This window comes from Cyprinus carpio, chromosome A8 (genome assembly GCF_018340385.1).
Source record: "Cyprinus carpio isolate SPL01 chromosome A8, ASM1834038v1, whole genome shotgun sequence".
NCBI classification, from domain to species: Eukaryota; Metazoa; Chordata; class Actinopteri; order Cypriniformes; family Cyprinidae; genus Cyprinus; species Cyprinus carpio.
This window is the reverse complement of record NC_056579.1, coordinates 23,502,769-23,526,537: the sequence shown is the minus strand read 5'-3', so window position 1 is coordinate 23,526,537 and position 23,769 is coordinate 23,502,769. Positions and strand designations below refer to the sequence as shown.

General features: G+C 34.6%; 2 protein-coding genes and 1 long non-coding RNA gene across 9 annotated transcripts in view; 1 reads left to right on the top strand and 2 right to left on the bottom strand.

The window, feature by feature from the left end:
• Nucleotides 1-1,907: 1,907 nt before the first annotated feature.
• LOC109094494 lies at nucleotides 1,908-13,656 on the bottom strand. The gene is made up of 8 exons (XM_042762880.1): nucleotides 13,280-13,656; nucleotides 8,890-9,982; nucleotides 7,936-8,070; nucleotides 5,826-6,000; nucleotides 5,367-5,465; nucleotides 4,812-4,903; nucleotides 4,526-4,666; nucleotides 1,908-2,894 (listed from the first exon to the last, which is right to left on the bottom strand). The coding sequence occupies exons 1-8, from the start codon at nucleotides 13,447-13,449 to the stop codon at nucleotides 2,619-2,621; spliced, it is 2,181 nt and encodes a 726-aa protein (XP_042618814.1). The 5' UTR covers nucleotides 13,450-13,656; the 3' UTR covers nucleotides 1,908-2,618.
• LOC122145963 lies at nucleotides 13,274-19,002 on the top strand. The gene is made up of 4 exons (XR_006160696.1): nucleotides 13,274-13,412; nucleotides 13,545-13,594; nucleotides 17,660-17,854; nucleotides 18,874-19,002. It is a non-coding gene; the product is annotated as an uncharacterized LOC122145963 (long non-coding RNA).
• LOC109094668 (histone-lysine N-methyltransferase PRDM16-like) overlaps nucleotides 16,310-23,769 on the bottom strand; it is a 207,043-nt gene continuing 199,583 nt past the window's right edge. For 4 of the 7 annotated variants that reach the window (XM_042762873.1, XM_042762874.1, XM_042762875.1 and 1 more), the window contains 3 exons: nucleotides 20,931-21,146; nucleotides 18,792-18,963; nucleotides 16,310-17,790 (listed from right to left, as the gene is read on the bottom strand). In XM_042762873.1, coding sequence (XP_042618807.1) covers nucleotides 17,656-17,790; nucleotides 18,792-18,963; nucleotides 20,931-21,146 — 523 coding nt within the window. In that variant the 3' untranslated portion in view covers nucleotides 16,310-17,655. The remainder of the gene's footprint in view (nucleotides 17,791-18,791; nucleotides 18,964-20,930; nucleotides 21,147-23,769) is intronic. The other 3 variants (XM_042762876.1, XM_042762877.1, XM_042762878.1) reach the window with 2 other exon arrangements.

Below are 23,769 nucleotides of genomic sequence, written 5' to 3'. Positions count from 1 at the left end.
GAAAAGGTACACCGTAGAACATCTGTAAGTCATGGCAACATGTGTTTCTCCATTACTTTAACTCCTCATAATAATTTTAACAAATTCAAATATTCAAGTTGTTAAGTTTTTATTTTTGAGTTGTTTTTATTGTTTTATTATTTAAAAATGACAGACAAAGTTCAGCTGAATTAGGGGAACTGTTTTTAAGTGTAGATTAAAGTAAAAAGATACAATTTCAGATAAAGCTTTTAAAATCGCTGTTTTAAATTGTAGCTTAAAGTTTACAGTAAACTGAGGTTTTCGTATCTGCAATGTTCCAGTTTATTTTATATTTGCAATTTTTACATTTTTATGAGGTAAAATTTTTAGTTATATTTAAGGCATTGTTTGTAGAGTTTTGAATCTTTTTTTGTTTGACTTTCAGATCAGCTTAAGAAACATTATTTGAAACTATTTGTATTTGCACTTGTATTTATTTAAATTCTGAAGCAGAAGTATTTGTCTGTGTTCAAAACAGAATACTTACTGCGTACTGCTCAGTATATGCTGTAATCTGCAGCAATAATAATGTTTTGTGAACAGTAGTATGCTAGTATTTATATATATAAAACATTGGGTATGAGATATTTATGGTCAAGACTACATTGCATTGGGGGATACAGTATTTATGTGCAGTATATTCTGCCATTTTGACAAGTGCAGCAGATCAGATATGTAACATCCACACTGTACCCCACATACTGTACAGAGTGTGTGTTTGTGTGTGTGTGTGTGGATTATGGTACAATGTCTCCTCCCAGTGGTCAGACTCTTAAATGTGAAACTCAGTCTGAAGTTGGGAAAAACTCATGACAAGATTTGACTGATAAAAACTGTAAAATTAAAAATTAAGTCTAACACTAAGTGAATTTAAAAACTGTTGTTTTCTTCTTTTGTTTCTTGATATTAAGCTGAAATTCATACAGTCATTCATTGTACAGTTGAGAGAAAGTTTAATAAGTTGGGCTGTAAACTGACCTCATGATAAACTTAAGTAGTTTCTGAGCAATACATGTATACTATATGAATGCTGATTTTTGTTATTTTCTTTGCTGTCTTTGCTTATACTTTGGGTTTGGCTGTGTGTGTGTGTGTGTTATATATTGTACCCTGAGTGGCTTGTGCCTCAGCCAAAGTAATTACCCCCAACCTTCATTTAACTGGAACACAATGGCTCTGGGCGCAGGCTTTTGTCATTTAAAGCCTCTAAATAAGGGCTTCTCCATCCCTAATCATTCATCACGTGCGCTGGATTTCTCTCTCATTATCTGCCACTTCTGGTAATGGAGATGATTTGTTCAGTGTTCTTTGAGGATCTGGATGAGGACTTGTGGCCGTGAGATACTGTAGACTGAAATTAAGGGGAAATCACCCTCACGGCTTCGGGTTTCACCTACAGTGATTTCCAGGTGCAGACTCTACAAAGCTGGTACTGAGGCTCTGATTAGGAAAATTCTCTATGTTGCGAAACACTGCAGAATTGAGTCATAGACCAATATAGGGTTTTCAGTGTCCACTGTCTACTGTAGAAGAGATGAAGATGGCCACTATAATGCTGATATAAATAAATTCAATTTAATCATTTAATTCAAATTTAAACTTTACATTTTAATTGCTGAAATTAACTTATTTAATCCAGTATTTATTCTAAATGAAAAAAAGTAAAATATCTAAATTTTTTAAAATTGAAAATGTTTCTTATTAGAATGTTTATTAAAATATTTATCATAACAACATGAATATAGAACAGTATAGACAGGTCATTATTTCTATGTATCACCCTAATATAAATAGCAGAATTTGGTCAAATTCACAAATAAACTGACACCTGTTTATTTATAGTATTTAGTAACAGTGTAACATTTTAGATTTTAGAAAACATTTTACATTTTAGAAAAAAAAAAAAAAACATTCTATGGAGTGGAAAAACTCAGGCAATATAACAAAATGGCAAGATTACAAAAAAATAAAATAAAAAATAAAATAAATAATAATAATTAAGAAAGTTCTGAAAAACAATGGCAAAATGAAATATAACACCAATAACATGAAATATAACAGAAACATTGAGATAACACTGGATTGAGACAGGTAACTCTGAACAAACTTGGTAAATATCATCACTTTACAAATAAAACATTGACATATAATAGTAATAAATAAAACATTGACAAATAATAGTCACCTCTCAGCTAAACATTTAATCCTGTTTTTTTTTTTTTTTAATTATGTGAGGTTTTGTGATAAGCAGCATTATTTTGAGAGTAAGAGAAGATTAAATATTATGGCAAATTGTAACAATGAAACCACACAGAACAAGGCAAGAAAATCTAAGTTTTGTTGTTTGAAACCAAGTAGCTGTAAATATGGCTACCTGTAAACAATACATTGTAACAATACTATTAGATAAATACATATTAAAATATACATTACCAATATCATTTCCTTACTGATTTTGATGTATTTAAACACCTAAAAATGTATTTAGTCTTTTTTAAGGGGGAATATAAAATAATGTATATTTGAAATATACTGTAAAGGCCCACATAGCACCTCATTCACTTTCATGCAAATACTTTAAAATCATTTTGTGCGCATTATTTTGTCAGTTCGGACAGTGCAGATTGGCTGTGTGACACTGCGCCAGGAAGCAGAGATGTTTTCTCATTGTGTTGGTCGGGTGGACGATCCTCCGTCTCCTGCTCCTCCTGCAGCGCTCCCACCATCGAGCCCAGTGTCCCGAAGCTGCTCGCGCAGTTCTCCACCTGTGCAGAAACGCACAGTGTGACCTCTGACCCCTCCAGTTTGGGCAGGACTTCAGGTTGAGAGGCTGGTGTGATACTGTCACCTATACTCTGGACAGTGAGGCTGGACTGAAAAATGGGGTGCAGATGTAATGTTATATTAATACGTTAGCATTCTCAGTCTAATATCAATGCATTTTTAATGAGCATGACGATCTAGAATCTTTACATAAAAGGATCTTCAGATTAGTAAAATATTCGTCACACGTTAACAAAATCTCAAGATCTATTCACTGAAATGTTCTTTGAGGAACTCAGAATGGTTCTTCTATGGCATCTCTGAAAAGCCCCTGTTGGAGCCTTTGTTTTTTTAACAGTGTATTTGAATGTGAAACTGCTAATCAGAACATTTTCGTGATTAAAACAGTTCAGTCATGAAAAGTGTTGGGGAAAGTTACTTTTAAAAGTAATGCATCACAATATTGCGTTACTCCCTAAAAAAGTAACTAAGTTAGGGGCTTTCTTGCTTGTTTTTAATATAAAAAAGTTATATATTTGGCAAATATAAAAGCCCTTTCACACCAAACGTGAAATGAATAAGCCTCAGGCTGAAGGAATTAAATACATAAAGGATATTTGTGTTATTTAACATATTTAATCATTGCAGGTTTGCGTCATATTCTGAGTGTCCATTTCATTGTTTTTATTCACGCTGAAGAATATTAAATCTGTTTATGTGTAAGTGAGATGAGTAAATGCATGTTGAACTACAGTAACATCATGTTTACAGCGCACACAACACTTCTGCACTTACTCCTGATTTCTCTCTACATGAGGACAGGAGAACTGTCGGTCAATCGATGGGAAAACAAAGTAACTGGGCTTACTTATTTGAAAAAGTAATTCAGATATTTTCTTGTAAATTAAAAATGTGTTACTTTTCTATAACTTTTTAAAAAAAAAAGTAATCTGATTACGTAACCTGCTTTACTTGTAATGCGTTACCCTCAACACTGGTCATGATAACTCTCTAACCAGCATGTATTTGCAAGGCGAGATCTGCTTTGCTGCTGCTAAACAAAATCCAAGGATTGGCTCAGTTAAAATGACATACATAATAAGGAAACATGCTGCTACAAGAAAAATGAGAGAAGCTGATACAGGTGGAGCTGGGGAGGAGGAGGGTAAACAAGGGTTTCACAATTGTGCTGCAGGACGATTGCTGGCTAGGGAATGAAATAAACGGATACATGAATTAGGAAGTGTGTCTGATTGGCTACTGCCACGGTGTTTGAAGAACCAGTTGGCACTCGGATACAGTTTCATGAATGAACTATGGATTTAATACAGTTGAAAGTGAATGCAGATTTTGAAACTGTGAGTGTTATCTAGTGTCACAGAACAGAAATTAAAACCAAGTGATCAACAAAATGTTTGGTCTTAGCGGCTGATAAGGAAAAAACATAGAATTGTGTTACACCTGGTTAGGACATTGTGTACAAGAAGAATTGTGCAGCTCATAGTGTTGTTTATTTCATTTGTTTCTGAGTGCAAGATTGCAGCAGATTCCTGTGATCTTTTACCATTACAGTCATGAAAATGATAAATCTATCTATCTGTCTGCACCTGTATGGTAACAATAAAAGTCTTTACTGTAAGTTGATGCTTCTTTGCTGAATAAAAGTATTAAATTATTATTATTAATTTTTTTGAACAGTATTATATATTCCAAGAACAAGTAATACAAGTTGAACACTTACATTCTCTATGGACACGTTGCTCCCCACAGGGGCCTTTTTCTTTCTTGAGATATTGGGGTTCCAGTGACACACCAAACTGTCATTCTGAACGCTGTAGTTTTTGTGACCAATCAACCAGTAAGTGTTCATTTTTCCTTTTCCCTGAAAACCACAATAATATCACATTAAGCTGTCGCATTTGGATGAAATATTATGAAGACAAACGCTTTACTCATGTTCTGTGATGTCATAACTTCACCTCATGATGTAAAGATGTATAGATAACATCTATAGAACTGAATCTCACCTTTACTTCGATCTCACCGCGTAACTGCAGTTCATACACATTGTCCTTCATGAGCGCCAGGTATGTAGCAGAGCTTGCATGAATCTTCTGTGCTGAAGACCAGATCAATGAAAGGTTAATGTTCCACTGTTACGCAAAATGGCCAACAGGCAGAAGCTACATTGCACTCTCAGAAATAAAGGTACAAAAGCTGTCACTGGGGCGGTACCTTTTCAAAAGGTACATGTTTGTACCTAAAGGGTCCATTTTGGTATCTTAAAGGTACATATTAGTACTTAAAGTGTACATATTAGAACCTAATAGGAACAAAAGTGTACCTTTTGAAAAGGTACCGCCACAGTGACAGCTTTTGTGCTGCTGAGATGAAACTCAGACACATTGTGTTGTTAGCTTAGCCACATGCTAATGTCATGGTTGAAATGGAGGCTCTGGTGAGTTCAGTTTATAATATGATAAAAATATTCATGATCTCTGCATTCAGAAGAACCAGTGAAGGAACAAAAAAGATCAGCACAAGATTAAAAGGCTGCACATTAACTGGATAGATGAACATACGCAGACTAGTGGACTCCATGCGAGAGGCCGTGTTGACTGTGTCACCGAACAAACAGTACCGCGGCATCTTGTAACCAACAATCCCAGCTACACAAGGACCTTAAGTAGTATGAAAGACAACACTGTGAATTACTACAAATATATTTGTATATCATATTGTTATTTACTATTATTGTCGTAGTATTTAATACATCAATGCTAACTGTCACTGATAAAGAAATTTGCACAGTTTTACAAAGGCTGCATTATAACTAGCTGATAAATTCACAGATAAGATCAGGGACGTTAAATATGGCAGATTTTAATTTCAGGTTGATTTTAAGCTACAGGCCTAACATGTAACGTAACAAAATGATTCATGTACTCATGTTTTAGTCAGTTACTATGTGGCACCTTTATTATTAAACAATCTGTAATCACCAGGTCTTGTGTGTGAAGACAGGATACACACATACACACCTGTGTGTATGCCGGCTCGCAGCTGAAGGCGTTTGTTAGGCATGTGAGGTATCAGCACCTGTCTGACCGCGGCCACCAGATCCAGAGACATTTTAGCGATCTCATCTGCATGTCTATCTCCGTTTCTCTCCGGCAGTCCACTGACCACCATGTACGCGTCTCCTATAGTCTCCACCTGTTTCATTCAAACACAGAAGCTCAGTAATGACGTATTTGATTAAATCTAACGACTGTAGCTTCTTTATTACATCAGTACATCAGCATTAAGAATACACCTTTAAACTGGAGATAAATGTATAATTACATATATCTTTTCTAAACGTTACATTTACATTACATTTAGTCATTTTGCATATGCTTTTATTTTAGAAGATTTTTTTATTAGGAAAATGGTTGCAATCAAAATCAACAAAATAGCAATGATAATAAACACTGCACTGTCATTCAAAAGTCTTTGGTTGGTATGATTTTTTTAATGTTTCTAAAACAAGTCTCTTATTCTAACCAAAGGTGCATTAATTTAATCAAAATACAGTAAAAATAGTATTACAGTGAGATATTATTATAATATATTATTAATATATTTGGCATAATATATATATATATTTTATTTTTTTAATCAAAATACAGTAAAAATAGTAATAGCACAGTACAGGTCAAAAGTTTGGAAAACATTTACATATAAAATGAGTTTCTTCTGCTCATAGCCTGCATTTATTTGGATCAAAAATACAGAAAAAAACAGTAATATTGTGAAATATTATGACACAACTTAAAAATAATAGTTTTTTCTATTTGAATATACTTAAAAAAAAAAAATTTATTCCTGTGATGCAAAAGCTGAATTTTCAGCATCATTACTCCAGCCTTCAGTGTCACATGTAACATCCTGTCTATCACATGATCATTTAGAAATCATTTTAATATTCTGATTTATTATGAGTGTTGAAACAGTTCTGCTGTCTATGATATATGATGAATAAAATTTTTTTTTTTTTTTTTTTTTTGTTAAAAAGAACTGCATTCATTCAAAATAAAAATAAAAATTCTAATAATATATATTCTAATAATATATTTTCTTTACTATCACTTTTTATCAATTTAACACATCCTTGCTGAATAAAAGTATTGATTTTATTTAAAAAAAGAAAAAAAAATTACTGACCCCAAATTACTGACCAGTAGTGTATATTGTTATTCAAAAAATTTAATTTTAAAAACATAGCTTCTTTTTTATTTTTTTATTTTTTTTTTTATTCATCAAAGTATCCTAAAAAAGTATCACGTTCTGAAAAATATAAGCAGCAGAACTGTTTTCTATCTTTGATAATGAATCATCATATTAGAATGATTTCTAAAAGGAGCATGTGATAATGATCCTAAAAATTCAGCTTTGCATCACAGAAATAAATGATAATTTAAAGTATAATAAATTTTAAAACAATTATTTAAATTGTAATAATATATCACAATATTAATTTTTTTTTTTCTGTATTTTTGATCAAATTTGATCATCAGGCTTGATGAGCAGAAGAAACTTCTTTAAAAAAACATTAAAAATAAATGTTTTCCAAACTTTTGACCTGTACTGTATTTGGCATAATATATATATATATTACTTTGTATTCATCAAAGAATCCTAAAAAAAATGCATATATATACAGTGTAAACATCTTTATTGTCACTTTTGTTTAATTTAATCCTTGCTCTGAATAAGTGGTAATTTTTAAAAAAAAATGTCTTCACCAAACTTTAGAATGAAAGTGTCTATTTTGTTTAGAATTTCTGTAATACATAATTGCACCAATCAGTAAAATATATATTATTATTATTATTATTTTAGAATTTATAAATTATTATTATTAAGGGTAATGTGAATTTGGAGTCACAATGGATTATAATATTAATTAATTCACTTCTAATAGACCAGCATCAAGAAAATAATAATAAAGTACCTAAAAAAGAATTTAAAAAAAAAAACATCTAGGTGAAGAATGTTCTTTTGATCACTGAGCATAACCTCAGCATAAGCCAGATATGCTGTGATGATTTGTTGTATGATAATTCATAGAATTTATGTGTGATTATGAGTTTCAGAGAATGTTTATACCTTGTAGACATCATAGGAGTCAATGCGTGTGTCAAAGCACATGTAGAGGTTATTTAGCATCTCAACAACTTGTAGTGGAGTACAGGAGGCTGATATCACAGTAAAACCCACAATGTCTGAGAAAAAAATAGTCACCTGAAAGAGAATATGTGTATTAATTGCTTCCTCAAAAAAAAAAAAAAAAGTACATCATGCCACATTCTTGGCATAGCTAATCAAGAAAACCACAACATGCTTCCTAGATTCCTACATCTTCTAAGCATGCTGCTGTGTAGTTTCAACTCCCTATATGATATTCATCCACAGGTGAAAATCTGCTTAACTTCATAACAAACTGCAGGATTTGTAGCATCATTCACATTTGGAGCATGAACGGCGCAGGACGAGTTAGGAATATGTTCAGATCACTAACCCTGATTTCAGGAAAGCATGGTAACCTGCTGTTATTACCTTATAGAGCTATTTCTATTTAATGCATACAAATGAGTTTGTTGGTATATAGATTGGACAAATGATTTGACTCGAATAAAACAAGTTATTTTAGATGTTACCATTTTTAGAATACCATCTTTGTGAGTGCAGATATTGTGTTGCTTTTATGAAATGTATTTTCATTCTGCTACATGTGGCGCTGTAAGTCCAATTCTTCAAAACATCTCTTTGCTTTAAGAGCTCTAAATCTGAGGGGACAGGCTTCAGGTGCACAGATTGCTCTTACAGACGTGTGTCATTTACCCCACTCCCTCATGAGCTGTTTTATCTCCTGATGAATATGGAATACCGTAATTACAGGCAATTACTACAACAAAAAGAACAAACAGAATGGCAGCATGTGCGCTTTCCTGACACTGCCATCCTGCCGACGTCCCTGTTGAATACTGAATATAATGAGTCTGATTTGTTAAAAGGGAATGTCGGAAGACTTCTGTATATAGAAAGCTTATAACCATGTACCTTCTCATAACTCTCAGCTTCCACATGTTTGTGTTGGCGTAGCTGCTTGGCCACAGATTTGGGCAGCATCTGATGCAGGAGATCTTCTGCAAGACGTCGCTCTCTCCTCAGGTCTTCTGTCTTCTCCCTGAGGCTCTGAGCGTAGTCTTGGATCCATTCTGTCATTTGTTTGAAGGAGAGCAGCACTGTGGGGTAAATGAGACAGGCGATGGTGAGCAGGCAGATCTTCAGACTGATGCTGGACGAGATGTCTCTGGATTTCAGTTTCAGAGCCCACCCGGCTCTGGTGTGAAAACATCTCAGCGTGTTCTCCAAGGCCAACATGAACTCAGTGGATCCATTGGATGTTGTGGCAGCAGAGAAAATGAAATCTTTTATATTAGTCTGGTTTAGCTCGAAATCAGTGCTTTCCATCCAGCAGTGATGGAGGTTTTCAGACATGTCTTTTAAGACTGACATGAGTGTTGTTGCATGTGTTATATCATCAACCTTCTTTTCACCTGTTATCAACCGATAGCTCAACTCATGGACAGTTAAGAGCAGTTTCAGAGCAAGGACATCTGTCCAGTCCGGGTTGTGTTTGAGGAGACCGATGTCAACATCTTTGACTCCCCATGCGTTTAATATCTTCTCAATTGCAATAGTAAAAACTGTGGTATCATTAGCATCCATTCTCTCGCCTCTCCATGTAGTGTTGAGAAACTCTGAAAGGTTGGATTGAAGATGCTCACAAAACTCAAGTAACTCAACACCACAGGGCTGACCCAAACTGTCCATATCAGTACTAGCACAACAACGATGAACTGTGAGCAGTACCAAAGAGCAGGAGCTCAGAAACTCTTCTTGCTTGATCTGATGAACTGTATTCTCTCTGAGGTTTCTTAATGTTTGGAGCTCCATAACGAGTCTGAGCGTAACGTTTGTCCTACAGGACGAAAGCTCTTTAAGCGAAGCTTCAGTTGCTTGCCACTGAGCCAAAGATAAGTTGAAGTCCATGGTCACAGCAGAGAGAAGCGCCAGGAAAGAGATGACACAAGCAACAAGTATTCTGCGAACAGTACGGCTGCGACTGCCACAACTGAGCAAAGACAGCCTGTGAAAAGAGCGTAAACGAAACTCTTTTAAGTATTTCAGTGGAACATATTCATAAACTGATGAACCACACCACAGTGTTGACATCTGTGAACTTGAGAAGCACTGACTTCATACATTACATATATTGCAAATAACGCACAAACATTTATGTTAGTTCTTTGCATTTTATTTGATCATCTCTGAAATGAATTCAGCATTTTAAATGTAACCTAGGTTTCTGATACTCAACCACAACTTGGCATTAATTATACATAATTTATTGATTCTTCCTATTTCTTCTTCTTTTTTTGCCTATTATAAAAGAAATCCTACCATTTAGCTTTAACTATATTCACTATTTGTCGTGTAAATACATTTGCAAGCCGTGCTTTCCGAATTTGGGGGAAAAAGCTATTCTCATGCAATTAGACCATATATGAAATAAATACTATCTCTGAAGAAATTTAACAACACATTTGCATGTTTACAGTTTGATGTTACTCAATAGTCACATTGAAATGCAGGTAAACTAATTAAATATTTCTTATTTTTTTTTTTTTAGTTTGATTGATTTATTTGTTTTTTTTTTTATTTAATTAATTATTAGCTTTTTATCAACTCACAAAGCCACCACAGTTCTTCCAAGTTTGGGAAACCCTAAATGAATCTAATGTTTAATGCATGTTATGTTGTTAATAGCATCTTTCTCTCTCTCTCTCTCTCTCTCTTTTTTTTTAGTAAATATAGTACGTTTAATTGTAAGTTTAAAACAAGTCTGATAAAAAAGTAATCCAAAAAGTAGTCAGAATACATATGAACAACTTAATAAGGTAATAAAACTACAGTTTTCATCATGTAATCTGTGATCAGTAATGGACTACAGTTCACAAGTAATCTATCAAGCTCTGGTTAAATCGCATGTTAATGGCTCCTTCTATTAATATTTCCCTTAGTCGCTTTAAATTCAGAGAGTATTCGTTTTATATAGGCTAATTAAAATAAAACAACAGATTACAGATCACACCATATTAACAAATGTTAAAGTAATTGATAACAAATATTAACATTAAACACGTTTCAATCATTCAAGATAAATGACTGCTTGTTACTACTAATAGCATATAGGCCTAGGCTATATATTCTATAAATAAATACTGTAGCTGCTCGTGACCTGCAAACGTCCCATTCTGCTTCTGGTTGCTCTTTGTTTCGGGGTGAGATCTTCTTTCGAGCTTTATGTCTCCGGCTGTTGATTTTAGTTAAGGTGCCTTTCAGAGAGGCCGATGACAGGGTCCCAGACGCGAAACAATCCTTTTTCATGTACTCCAGTGATGACATGAGACTATCCTTGTATTTCACACCACATGAGTGAACATCCACATCAAGCGCTATGATATCATAACTGACTGTCCTCTTTTCCCGGGAATAAGCTCATCGTGTGTGTCTGTGTTCGTCTTTGATGTGCAGTTTGGTGCAATATGTGACGTAGTTTTAATTGCAGGGTTAAACTGAAGTGGTTGCTACAGAGAAGATAATATTTGATTTATTAAACGTGTTTAATTTTTCTTACAGACGTGCACATTTTGTTTCTGTAATGATCATAATAATAATAATGTTATTCGTCTCTTTTATTCGTCTACACCTTCTTCTTTTTTTTTTTTTTTTATACAGCACTATCCATTTCAACAACTGCAAATGGAAATATCATTCATAAACACCTATTACTTGGAGGGGAAAAAATACAGGCCGTTTTGCACCGGAAATGTTTTACATGTCGTGCAGCTTTCTGGATTAAAATTAGGCTATTATGTGTTAGGCTAATTAAGCATTTTAATAATTTCGTTAATAAGACAGCAAAAGTGTAATTCCATTCGTAATATAATGCAACATGATTATGTTAGTAAAAGATTAACATTTATAGTTACAAATAATATGGTTAGTTATAGTTAGCAATTAATATGGTTTAATTCCCTATTTTTAAGTAAAACAGTCGCTTAACGAGGGCAACTAAGATCTCTTCAGGTCTTTATTTGCACGTGCAAAATACTATAAATTAACTGGATCTGGAAAATGTTTCTTTTCACTTGAATTGCCTACTATAAATGTAAATACGAAAGAGATCAAGTTTAAGAATTGAAAACCGAAATTGTAAAGTGTTTATTTTTAATTGATGAAAATAGTAATAGTTGAATAACTAGATAGATTAATTTGACTAAATTATTACACCACACACGCTGTCTGTTATCATATCTAAATCCCTTGTAAATGGTTTTCAAATATGTTTTAATATCCAAAAGTGTCAATATCATAAACATCCTACTTGAAAAACATGCATTGCTTTTCAGTAATGTTTTTGAGAGTAGCCTATATTCAGTGAAATGTTTTCTCCACTGACAAACCGTAATTAAAAAAAAAAAAAAAAACAGACTCGCAGAAGGTGAGTGCAAATGAAACAAATGAAGCAAATCAAGCAAGCCACACGAGAAACTGTCAAAGTATAGAAAGCTCCATCTAGTGGCTGACAGACAGTGATAACCTTTACTACAGACTCCGGGACTATCATGCGTGGCCTTTCAAATGATGTGGATGGATTGCACACAAATACATTAGAAGCAGAATAAAAGATAATGACGAAATTTTCATCTAATATCATTTATGTAATTTCTATCAAAGCCTCTATGTCATGTATTTTTAAATATATGTGTAACTGCACGTTTATGATGATGTATATAGTTAATTAAAATAATAACTTTTTAACTTCAAATTAATATCAATTAACACACTACAGTTTCAATAATAATCAAGTTCTTCACACATCTTTAGTATGTTAGTCAATATATATAAATTATAGGGATAAAAATTAGAATTCTGTCATCATGTACTCATCTGCATCACTTACTCTTATTCAAAATATCTTCTTTTGTGTTTAGCAGAAGAAAGAGACTCATACAGGTTTGAAACAACTTGATAATGGATAAATAATGGCAGCAATTGGGTGAACAACCCTTTTAAAGAATGGCAAATATTATTAAAACAGTGATTTAAAAATGCACTTTAAACTAAATCTTTTAATCTGCTATTAATAAAAAAGTGTTAAAAAGTTCTTAAGTAGACTTTTATTTCATTCAGGTGATCTTATCAACAAGAACAGGTTTTTAAAAACACTTTTTTTTAAGATTAGACTTTTTAACAAGCTGCCAGTAGGTAAAGATACACAGTTACCTGCTGGCACTGTTACTTTGTGCCCTCAGGTCCTCTAGTGGTTGATGAATAAAACTACAAGTTATTTGCGGAGGAACATTGTTTCGGTCATTACCTGAGTTGTGCTTCGGCTCCTCTTTTCTGCGCGGATGAATCTGATGGCGCAGTGACGCGACCAAGCTTACAGGTGTGATTAAATGTAACTAACGACAACATAACTTCTCCAATAACAGATGTAAGAAAAAAAGGTATTTTTTTTTTTTTTTTAGCAAATAAGTAGCTCATATGCCGCTGTTGTTTTGACTTGTTGAAAACAACTGTTTTAAAATAATGTACAAAATGGCAATGCTGACAATCAGGTGTGTCTGTTTGGGTTGCAGCTAAACTCTGCAGAAAGTGGACCTCAAGATACAGAAAGACCTGAGATAAGGTAAAACGGTGGAAACTATTAACAGACCAAACAGATCAAAGCGGTAACTGGTTTAGAGACTATAGCAATTAAACGTTTTTGTGTTATAGTCAACTAAAAACAGCTGATTCATTCAGAAATGATTAAGTGACTGTGGCTGCATGAAGTATTACACCATCAGGGCATTTATTTATGTTTATATATTTGAATATGGCTTATTCTTTTAAATTTTATATAAAACATAGAATATTTGGTTTAGTATTTTACATTAATGACACCCTTAAAAAAAATTAAAGAATAAATAAAAAATACTGCAAAACTTACATGACAGCTTGGACCCATTTTCATTTATTTCCCTTAAATGAAGATAAATGTACAGGATGATGATGCTTAATATATAATATATTTTAAGGGCCTTATTATTAAGAGCTAAACTCAATATTGTAAATCAGCGTAGTAATTTTTTTTGGTAACACTTTATTTTAAGGGCTAATTCTCACTATTAACTAGTTGCTTATTAGCAAACTAGTTGCTTTACTAGCAAACAACTGACATCCTCATTGACGCATATATCTGCAGTACATTAACCCAATGAATAAAAAACAGCATTCATATAAAAAGCACACAGGTTTTTATTGCATATCAATTTCATGTATAAATTCTTCATAGCATTGGAAAGATTACATTTGGTATACATATCTATTCTACAGAATTAACATCAGAATCGTGTCTTTTCCATGAAATTGCTCTAAAGTACATCTTCAGTAATCACAAGCATCAAAAAGAACTTCAGAATTTTCAGTATTATTCTACAATCCTTACATCTTGTCATTATTTCTCTCCCACAAGCATATTGTTCAGTTCAATAACCATCTGCCCATAGTATTTAAGGCAGTGACAGGACTTAAAGTCAAACCTACTAACCTAACCACATGTACAATAAGTGCATCTACAAATTCATTTTTTTTTTCTTTTTAATTTAAGATACACATTTCACAAATGGACACCATTATGACCTCTTAACACAAGTCATGCACAATATTTTTTAATAAACATAACAGAAGCAATATACAACTCATATCCAAATGAAACAAGCACCATCTATTTTCAAACCCATGTTCAAAATGAATTTTCTGACATATCAATGTCATTTTTATTTTTTGGAAATACTATACACTTTTTTAGAGAAACCACATTATCTATGGTTTTTGAAATGATAGGTTTGTTTGCAATGTAACAGTGGGCCAAGGACATTATGCATTGTTCATTTTTTGACCATTTGACCGTGTGGGTCAATTTCTTCACCTACAGCGCTTGCTAAGTACAGTAGTATGTGACATGACTTCTCCATACTCTTAATTCCTTTACATCCCCAGCAATCCTAACAGGCTTTTTACTCAAGGGTTTGAGCAAATGATATAGTGAGGAAAGACAGTATGAAATAGGTAAGATTACACAGTGCGCCACCTGGTAGTATATTGAAATAAGACACTGCTGCATGTTTTTACACAGCGTTATCAAGCAGATTGATTCCCCGTGAAAGGCCAGTCAAGTCAATCTTGTTTGGTTGTGTTCGCAGTGAAAACAGAATAATCCACGTTCAAAACCAGCAATTTCTTCTAACAACGCTTGAATGTTCTTTGCTTTTGTATTTAAAAGCATCTGATAAAAATGCCTGTATGACCCAAGAGTTAAAGTGCTTGTTAAAACCAGCCTTGCTTAGAAAAATTCATTAAAATCAGTACTAAGAAAAGAGCTCAGATGTAAAGTATGAACTAGGCAGACAGGGGTGCGTTCGATTTAAGTGCAGATTCCAGAGAGTCTTTAAACATCCAAAAAGACGCGAGGAGAGTATGAATTCCTGACCAAAAAGACATTCAAGCAAGAGAAGGTAACTTTCTGAGGAAGTTTGACTCATAACCTACATATTAAATCTACTCTACACATTCATGATATGCATTCAGCTGTTTACGATTCGTTCGCTGGCTTCACAGTTCAGGAGTTGGATGAGGACTCGCATGTGTTTTCATGGATTTGGGCATCTCTCAGAAACCTCGACGCTCTTGTGAACGTTAAATGATATTAAGTATTTGAATTATGTAGAATTTGATATGATATTTAGGACTAGCAAATGGGATATTGAAAACATGCGATTTACTGTCGATCCATTTTCTTCATGATGTTTGACTATGAGTGATAAAATGTGTAAAAATATCATAATATAATGCCCCTCTATTGAGTTACCTGATATTTCAGTCAAAAATATTTTTTTTCTTTTTTTTTTTCTTAAATCACTCAGTGTCTACTTTTCTAAATGGTTGAACAGATGCATCTTAAACCAGACTTCATGATTATGTGCTCATAACATAAACACACTATTTTGTAATTCAGATTTTGGCAACTTGCATCTCTACGATATGGAAGGCTGTTTCCGCCACTGAATAAAAATTAAAAAAGGTAATTGCGACTTTTTATCTCACAATTCTGACTTTTTTCTCACATATAAACTCGCAACTGTGAGTTAAAAAGTCATAATTTTGAGATATAAACATGCAATTCTGAGAAATAAAGTCAGAATTGTGAGAAAAAAAAGTCAGTATTGCGAGATATTAACTCGCAATTGCGAGAAAAAAGTCAGAATTGCGATTTGCCATTGTGACTTTGTCTCGCAATTCTGAATTTATAACTCGCAATTGAGAGTTTATATCTCACAATTATGTGAAAAAAGTCAGAATTGTGAGATAAAAAGTCGCAACAACCTTTTTTTTAATTTTTATTCAGTGGCGGAAACGGGCTTCCATACTATGAAGAGCTTGAACAATTCTGAATTTCCACGATATTACAGTAATTTCATTCCTTCAAACGAGTGGGTAAATCATTTTTTTTCTTCATTTCTTTCATTTAAAAAAAAGAATAAATAAAAGACAAACACTCATCAATATTTGGGGGGAGGCGACCACTCAGGAAAGTAATGATTGTCAAAAAAAAGGGGGTTTTGGCACACAACACTCTCTGCTACCAACGGTTAACTGTCCATCATACAACAATATTGTACAAATTTGGTCCTTCACTAAAAAATTATATTAACATTTAAGCACAGATGTGCTCAAAAAGAAACAATACTGCTTACTGAAGAACAAATCACATAGAAAAAAAAAAATCATAATATTACTGAATGCAAGAAAAAGAAAAGATTTCTAATTGCCCCACTGGAGAATAATTTAACTCTTAAAAACAAACTTTCAGTTGGGACTAAAGGTTGTGTACAGCTAAAACACTAATTACAACAATAATTACAATGACCGGGATGCTATACACATGAACAACCGTGCTGAGTGATTTATCGTATGAAGATCCGGCTGGGGACGAGACAAAATCGCACAGCCCAACACAAATCTCAGAGGTTTCTCAGTGACTTCCAGCATTTACCTTTTGAGACAGTGGCTTACAAACTGTATTCAGCCTTGGGGGGAAGTTAGCATGCTAGTTGTGGGCTAGACTTAAGTGCTTCTATTGCCATTGGAAATCAATGTTGATGTCTACTATAATGATCTACTGTAAGACGGCTGCGAGTTAATAAAGGAAACCTTGATACAGTGCTGTAGAAAATCAACGTGAGAATGGAATGCTGCGTAGAAACGGTTCAAATCTCCAGTTGAAGAAACACTCAACTACTCTGTCCACTCAAGCCTTCTTGGGCTTCTCCGAGAAGACCCTTGACTTGAGAGCAGTCTCTGTGAAATGCATATCATTGAAAATGAGGTGGAGAGGTGATTTCAGAGTCATTCGAATGCATGGCTCCCTCTTGAATCAGCTGATGAGGAGAGAGCATCACTATAGTGGCTAGTTGCAGACAGGAAAGATGCTGTATGGCTGGGATTCGGTGAGTTCACTCGTGTTATAAAACTCTCCCGTCTGTGTCTGTTTCACTCAACAGTACGTTCTCCTCCTCACGCGCATAGTGGTGGTTCATCTACTGTGGCATTGCTGGTCTTCACAAGCTTTTTGTGACGCATCTTCATGTTGGTCTCTTGCCCTCTCCTCCTTTCTCCCTCCATCTCTCTTTTGTCTTGTTGGTGTTCTCAGATGTTGTTGAGGGGGTGAAAGGAGCTCGTCTCCGACGGCCCACCTCCCATGTTGAGCCAGGCATCCAAGGAGTTCTGTGAGGATGAATGCAGATTGGTGTTCTCAGACAGAGAGAGCATCATTGCATAAGCCTGGATGGAGAAAAGGAGGACAGTTCAATTGCAAAGCCAAAACATTTGTCATCTGTTAATTAGGGTTTGTGCATTTCAGAAGCTGTACTCATAAATAGACAATTTATCAGTCATTATTTACTCGTTCCAAATACATGTGCATTTTATTTTGAGCTGCTTATTCAGTGCTCAACAGAAAACAGAATAACAGCATTTGGATTTAGAGACAATGTCAAATAAACTAGAATTTATTTAATAACAAATGGATATGAATTCTTAAAACATAATGAGGGATTCAAAAGCAGATATTGTACTGTCGATACACAATATTAAAGGACAACTGTCTATTAGATATACACATAAAAGACATGTAACGAATCCACATGAAATGTTGAGACCAGAAGACAGTTTAAAGTTATAAAAATGAGGAAATGATACAGAAAGATAACAGTGTTAGTTATGTTAATGCCATTCAGTTAATATTTTTATTAATGTTGAACATTGAAAATATTATTTCTAAAACAAAATAGAAAATTGCAATGATTAGGTAGTGCAAAAGCTACATGTAGTTTTATTTTTTATTTTTTTTAATTCCCGCATCGATTATTGCAGGAATTCCCAACCTTTCCATTCAAAAGTGGTACATTTTACATGTTCAAAAAGTAACCTTAACCATCCCATGAATATAACAAAAACATTTTATTTTTTGCATAATTTATGCATGAATAATAACAGATTGTTATTTAGTGTGTATATATTTTAGTGTTTGTGTAAACAAAGTGTACACAAGAGTTTGTGTAAATAAATACACTAAAATATCTATTATATCTATTATTGTTCATTATAGTATATACTTGTATACTTGTAGTATACTTGTTCAAAAATATGCAATTTTATTTTATTTATTTATTTATTTATTTATTTGTAAATAAAATGGTCTTTGACTCTCTTTCCTTCTCTTGATGTTTGCGTGGCTAGAGCAGATATGGGCTCACGGCATAGTAGCAGGTACATTCACATACCTGTGTTTTAGCCTGCCTGAAAAGTGTTTCTTTCAGTGCCTCCGACTCTACCGAGGTGCTAAAAATGTCTTTAATGTCATAGGGTTCCTCGCCAGCCTTATGGAACTCCAGGCCTTTGGGGAAACCAGCCAGAGGTTCCAGATCTAATAGGCCTGCATCCTCCTCAATACACCTGTACCAGGATAGGGAGGGGTGTGGAGAGGGGAGGGACCCTCAGTTAGCCCAACAACCGCAATCTAAATATTGGAACTGGATGCATTTGAGGAGCATGCACTGGATGAGATGGTGACGGGACATGAAAAATCTAAACGGTCATCACACTAGCGGATGAAACACAAAACAAATGGACACAGCTTTGGTGACATTCATGGTCAACACCTCTGTCTGTCTCTGTCCATGCAGAATTAAACGAGATGCTGGGAAAAACTAGCTTTTGAATAAAATATGCCACAAAGCTATCATTTAGATGCCGGTGACATTCCAGCAGCAATAATATTCCCGGAAAAGGACAGTGAAGGAGAGAACAGAAATGCAGTAGAACTGGGCGCTGATGTTTTTCTTTGTTTTGGCAAACCAGAGTTACAGTGATTAAAGGCACATGTAAAGTGACAGATGACTGATTAGTTGTGTTAGTTGTTTCAAGAGGACTAACAGACAATGAGGGATCACAGTGGCAAACACTATGGGAAACAATGGATATCTGTTCAACAACATCTGAAGGTTACAATGTGTCACATCGAGCAGTGTTACACAGACACTCTGTTCCACAATCTGGTGAGCTGCCTTGCTGTCTACTTAGGGAACTTCCTTGTGCCCTCTAAAGAAGCATTCTAGCTAAATTGATTTGGGACATTCAACATGGCAGAAGCTCTGCATTCTGGGATTGCCTGCTTTGTGAGAGATGGTTATGCCTTCAGGAACAGGCTTTTTTTCACTGTAAGTGCACCTGCGCAGCTCACTGGGTTTAGGAACAGAGCTGTAGTGTGCTTCTGTTGCTTGGTAATGATCTCCGTGCAATACAAATACGATAGACTTTCGTCCTCTACAACTTCTGATCTTAAATGAACACTCAACCAAAACTGAATCCTTTTTGCATTATAAAAATGTAAATTTATGAGTTTATAATTGAGTGAAAAGTTTGCAATAATTATTTTTGTTGTTTTGTTGTTTGAAAGAAGTATCTACAGTAATTCTCACCTATATATATATATATATATATATATATATGTGTGTGTGTGTGTGTGTGTGTGTGTGTGTGTGTGTACTACTTTTATATAATTTAAAATCACATAATCCTTCAGAAAACAATTTAATATGCTCATTTGCTGCTCAATAACCATTTATTAGTTTATTATCAATGTTGAAAAAGCTGTGCTGCTTTTTTTGGAAATCATGACAATGAATATTTTTATTTACATCATTTATTTGAAAACAAAAAAAAGCTTTTACTTTGCAACTTTACGAATGTCTTTATTTTCATCAATCTTTTGATCAATTTAATGCACACTTGCTGAATACGATTTATCACGGGAATAAATTATTATTATAAATGAATTGTATGTAAATTCTAAATAACAAAATAAATTCATTTAAAATATATTACAGTAGAAAACTGTTCTTTTAAATTGTAATAATAATGATATCATCATCATATTGCTGTTTTACTGTATTTTTGATTAAATAATTGCATCCTTGACAGCATAAGAGACTTCTTTCAGCAACATTATATTTTAATAATTTCAATTTTATTAATATAGTGTTCATAAAGTTCATATACAGTACACAACATTTAAAAGCCAAATTGTTAAAAAAAGTTTAAATGATGATAATATTATCATTAATATTAATATATTATCATTATGAGCTTACACTGCTCATACTGCTTTCTTAAAGTCAACACAAGATCAGAATTAACCCTCCTAATGTTTCTGATTTGATATTTTTTTATATATTTTTTATTTATTTTTTGTATGTTGAAGTAAAATGAATTGGGAAAATGCTGTATCATGTTCACTATAAGTTCTACATGTTCACACCTATAAAATAATAGAAAGGTAGGATTTTAGTTGAGTGTTCATTTAGGTAGAGTTGCCCTATTTAAGCCTTTCTCAAGTAAACAGACAGATGTGTTTTGCTGACCTGCGTGTGTGTTCGTAAGACATAGGGAGAGGGGTCGGCTCCTCATCCTCGTCATAAGTGCCCTGCACCATAGTGACGGGAGAGGCCGTCTCATCCTGTGACTTTTCTGTCAACGAGCCTTCCTCATCTTCATCATCTCCCTCCATCTCCTCATCTTCCTCCGCCAGTTTTGAGGTGGCACGGGTGTGACTCTGATCCTCCTCCGTCAGCTCTGATCTGTAATCACAGCACTCATTTAGATTTACATGACTATTTTCATCATCGCTTTGATGCTTTGAATTCAACAGGCTGATTTTACTACTGTACCTTTAACATCTCTACATGTAAACAACATCTGTTATTACTGGCTCAGATCTTTGCAAATAAAATAAGTAAAAACCCCAATTTGAATACTTTGATTTTGAATACTAAATTTTTGCTGATATGTAAGCAGCAAAGGTCACAGCAAAATTCTTTTTTCTTAATCGCCATTTTTGTCATATATAAACTATGTTTTCATATAATTTGAATTTTAATCTTATTATACCCATTTTTTTTTCTTATGTACATTTAAGACAGATATTATACTGGAAAACTGAACCAAAATGCCATTTTTTTTTTAATGAGATGGCCACCGGGACAAGACCACAGGAACCAGTTGAGTCCTCTGCACAATGTGACTTTGCTGCAGCCTGGAATTGAACTGCTGGTTTCATCTGGCCAGAGGAGAACTGGCTCCCCGACTGAGCCTGGTTTCTCCCAAGGTTTTTTCTCCATTCTGTCATCGATGGAGTTTTGGTTCCTTGCTGCTGTCGCCTCTGGCTTGCTTAGTTGGGGGGACACTTCATTTCCAGCGATATCGTTGACTTGATTGCAAATGATTGCACAGATACTATTTAAACTGAACTGAGCTGGATGATGACATCACTGAATTCAATGATGAACTGCCTTCAACTGAAAAATGAGTGTTTACTATTGTAATTTTGCATTATTGTCTTATTGTATTACTATTTTACTATTTCATACTGTAAAGTTGCTTTGACACAATCTGTATTGTTAAAAGCACTATATAAATAAAGGTGACTTGACTTTTTAAAACAGTGTGATTTCTGAATGACCCATTTGTGCAGTTTAAATTTCATAAATTGTGTGGATGAATTTGCAAACAATCTCTGCAATGTAAATGTTATGCTAATATGACTACATAGTACATCGAAACCAATTTATTTCAAAAAGAAAAATACCCCCCCCCCCCCCCATGATATGTCCCCTTTAAAATATTTAGTTCTCTGCCATTTTTTTTTTTGAGTGAAACAATATCCCTAGCAGAAGGAAGGTTCCTGTCTTATGTCTTTTTGTCTGCATTTCAGTGTTTATTTTTCATGTTCAAAGCTATCATCTTGCTTTTTCCAATCCAAGTTTCTACAAACTTGGGTATAAATCTTGAAAACTTAAAAGAACTAACACACATACACCAAAAGCTTCCTCTTTGGAAACTTTCCAAAAACAAAAACATGGTTCCACATTTTGGAAATGCCTTGACCAAATTTCTAATGGCAATGAGTTTATATGTCCTTGAGAAATGGAGACGACTATGACATCTAACTACACCACCCAAAATATTGGATTAGCTATTTTCACCCTGAGAGTCCGTTGCAGTAATTCTCTCATCATAATCCGACTGCCAAATATCAGTGCTGTGCTGGTCTCTGGGTTGCCATCCATCATTTCCCCCTGCCTGGCCGGAGCTCGAAAACACAGATCCACAAATGACAAACACACCGATTTTGCAATTAATGACAGATGTTTCTTGCGAGCGTGGCGATGATGAATTGGCTAATTTCGGGGAGGCGAGACAGAGCGAGCTAGACAGGTCACGAGCAATCATCATGGTTTGTCTCATTGCCACCGAGTTCCAGAGAAAACGGTTGTTCTGCAAAGCAGCTATCAGCACCGTGCCGTTCCACTACCTCTCTTTTTCCAAACGTTTCAGCTTACGATGTCATTGCACGCACTCCTCCAAAAAGTCGCTTTTAATTCAGCGCTCTGAAACAAACTTGTATTGATGCAGACGAATGTCGAGTGGAAGGAGGAGGGGGTCGTAAGGTGGGTGGTTAAGCTATGTGAGGTGTAGTCTTACCAAAACCGAAAAAAGAAGAACTGCTTGTTTCCCATTTTCCATCATGCTTAAATATCCCATAATCAAATTTGCCCTGGCCTGAGAGAAAGTCCATGCCACGTGGGAGACAGCAGCGGTCCTGCCACAGACCTGTGCTTTGTCTCTCAGTCTAAACATGTCAGAGTGCTGTTTGCGTTAGCTGCGAGGAAGGGGGGCTCCATCAATGCAGTGCACAGATAAATGTCTCAGTCTGAGGGTCCCCTGATAGGACTAAACCTGCAGCCCCCTACAGACTGACAGTCAACCTCAGTCAGAGAGACCAGACGCACTTTGAAACACTATTAATCCAGCTGCAGGGAAACCCCCATAATGCCTCTCTCTATATGGTGAAGTCCGGGAGAACAGATCGTGTCTTTTTCAACTGCCATTCATGGAGGAAACTAAAGGAAGAGTACCTGAGTTACTCTTTCATAGCTCATTAGAATTAATGAAGCTCTTCATTTAAGTATCGACTTTGTCTCAGATGTTTCTCCTAACATTCCTGTTGATGTACAGTGAAAGTATAAGGGGCCATTCATACTGAATTCTGTGCTGCTTTTCCATTGTTTTTCTATACAAACATGCTAGATGAAAGTGTTTGACTGTTGGACTCATGTCTGGTGCATGGAACGGCTTTCTAAAAAGTTCAACTTTTAAAAAAAATGTGCTTCTAGACCATGCTTTTTTTTCCATTCCTCCACC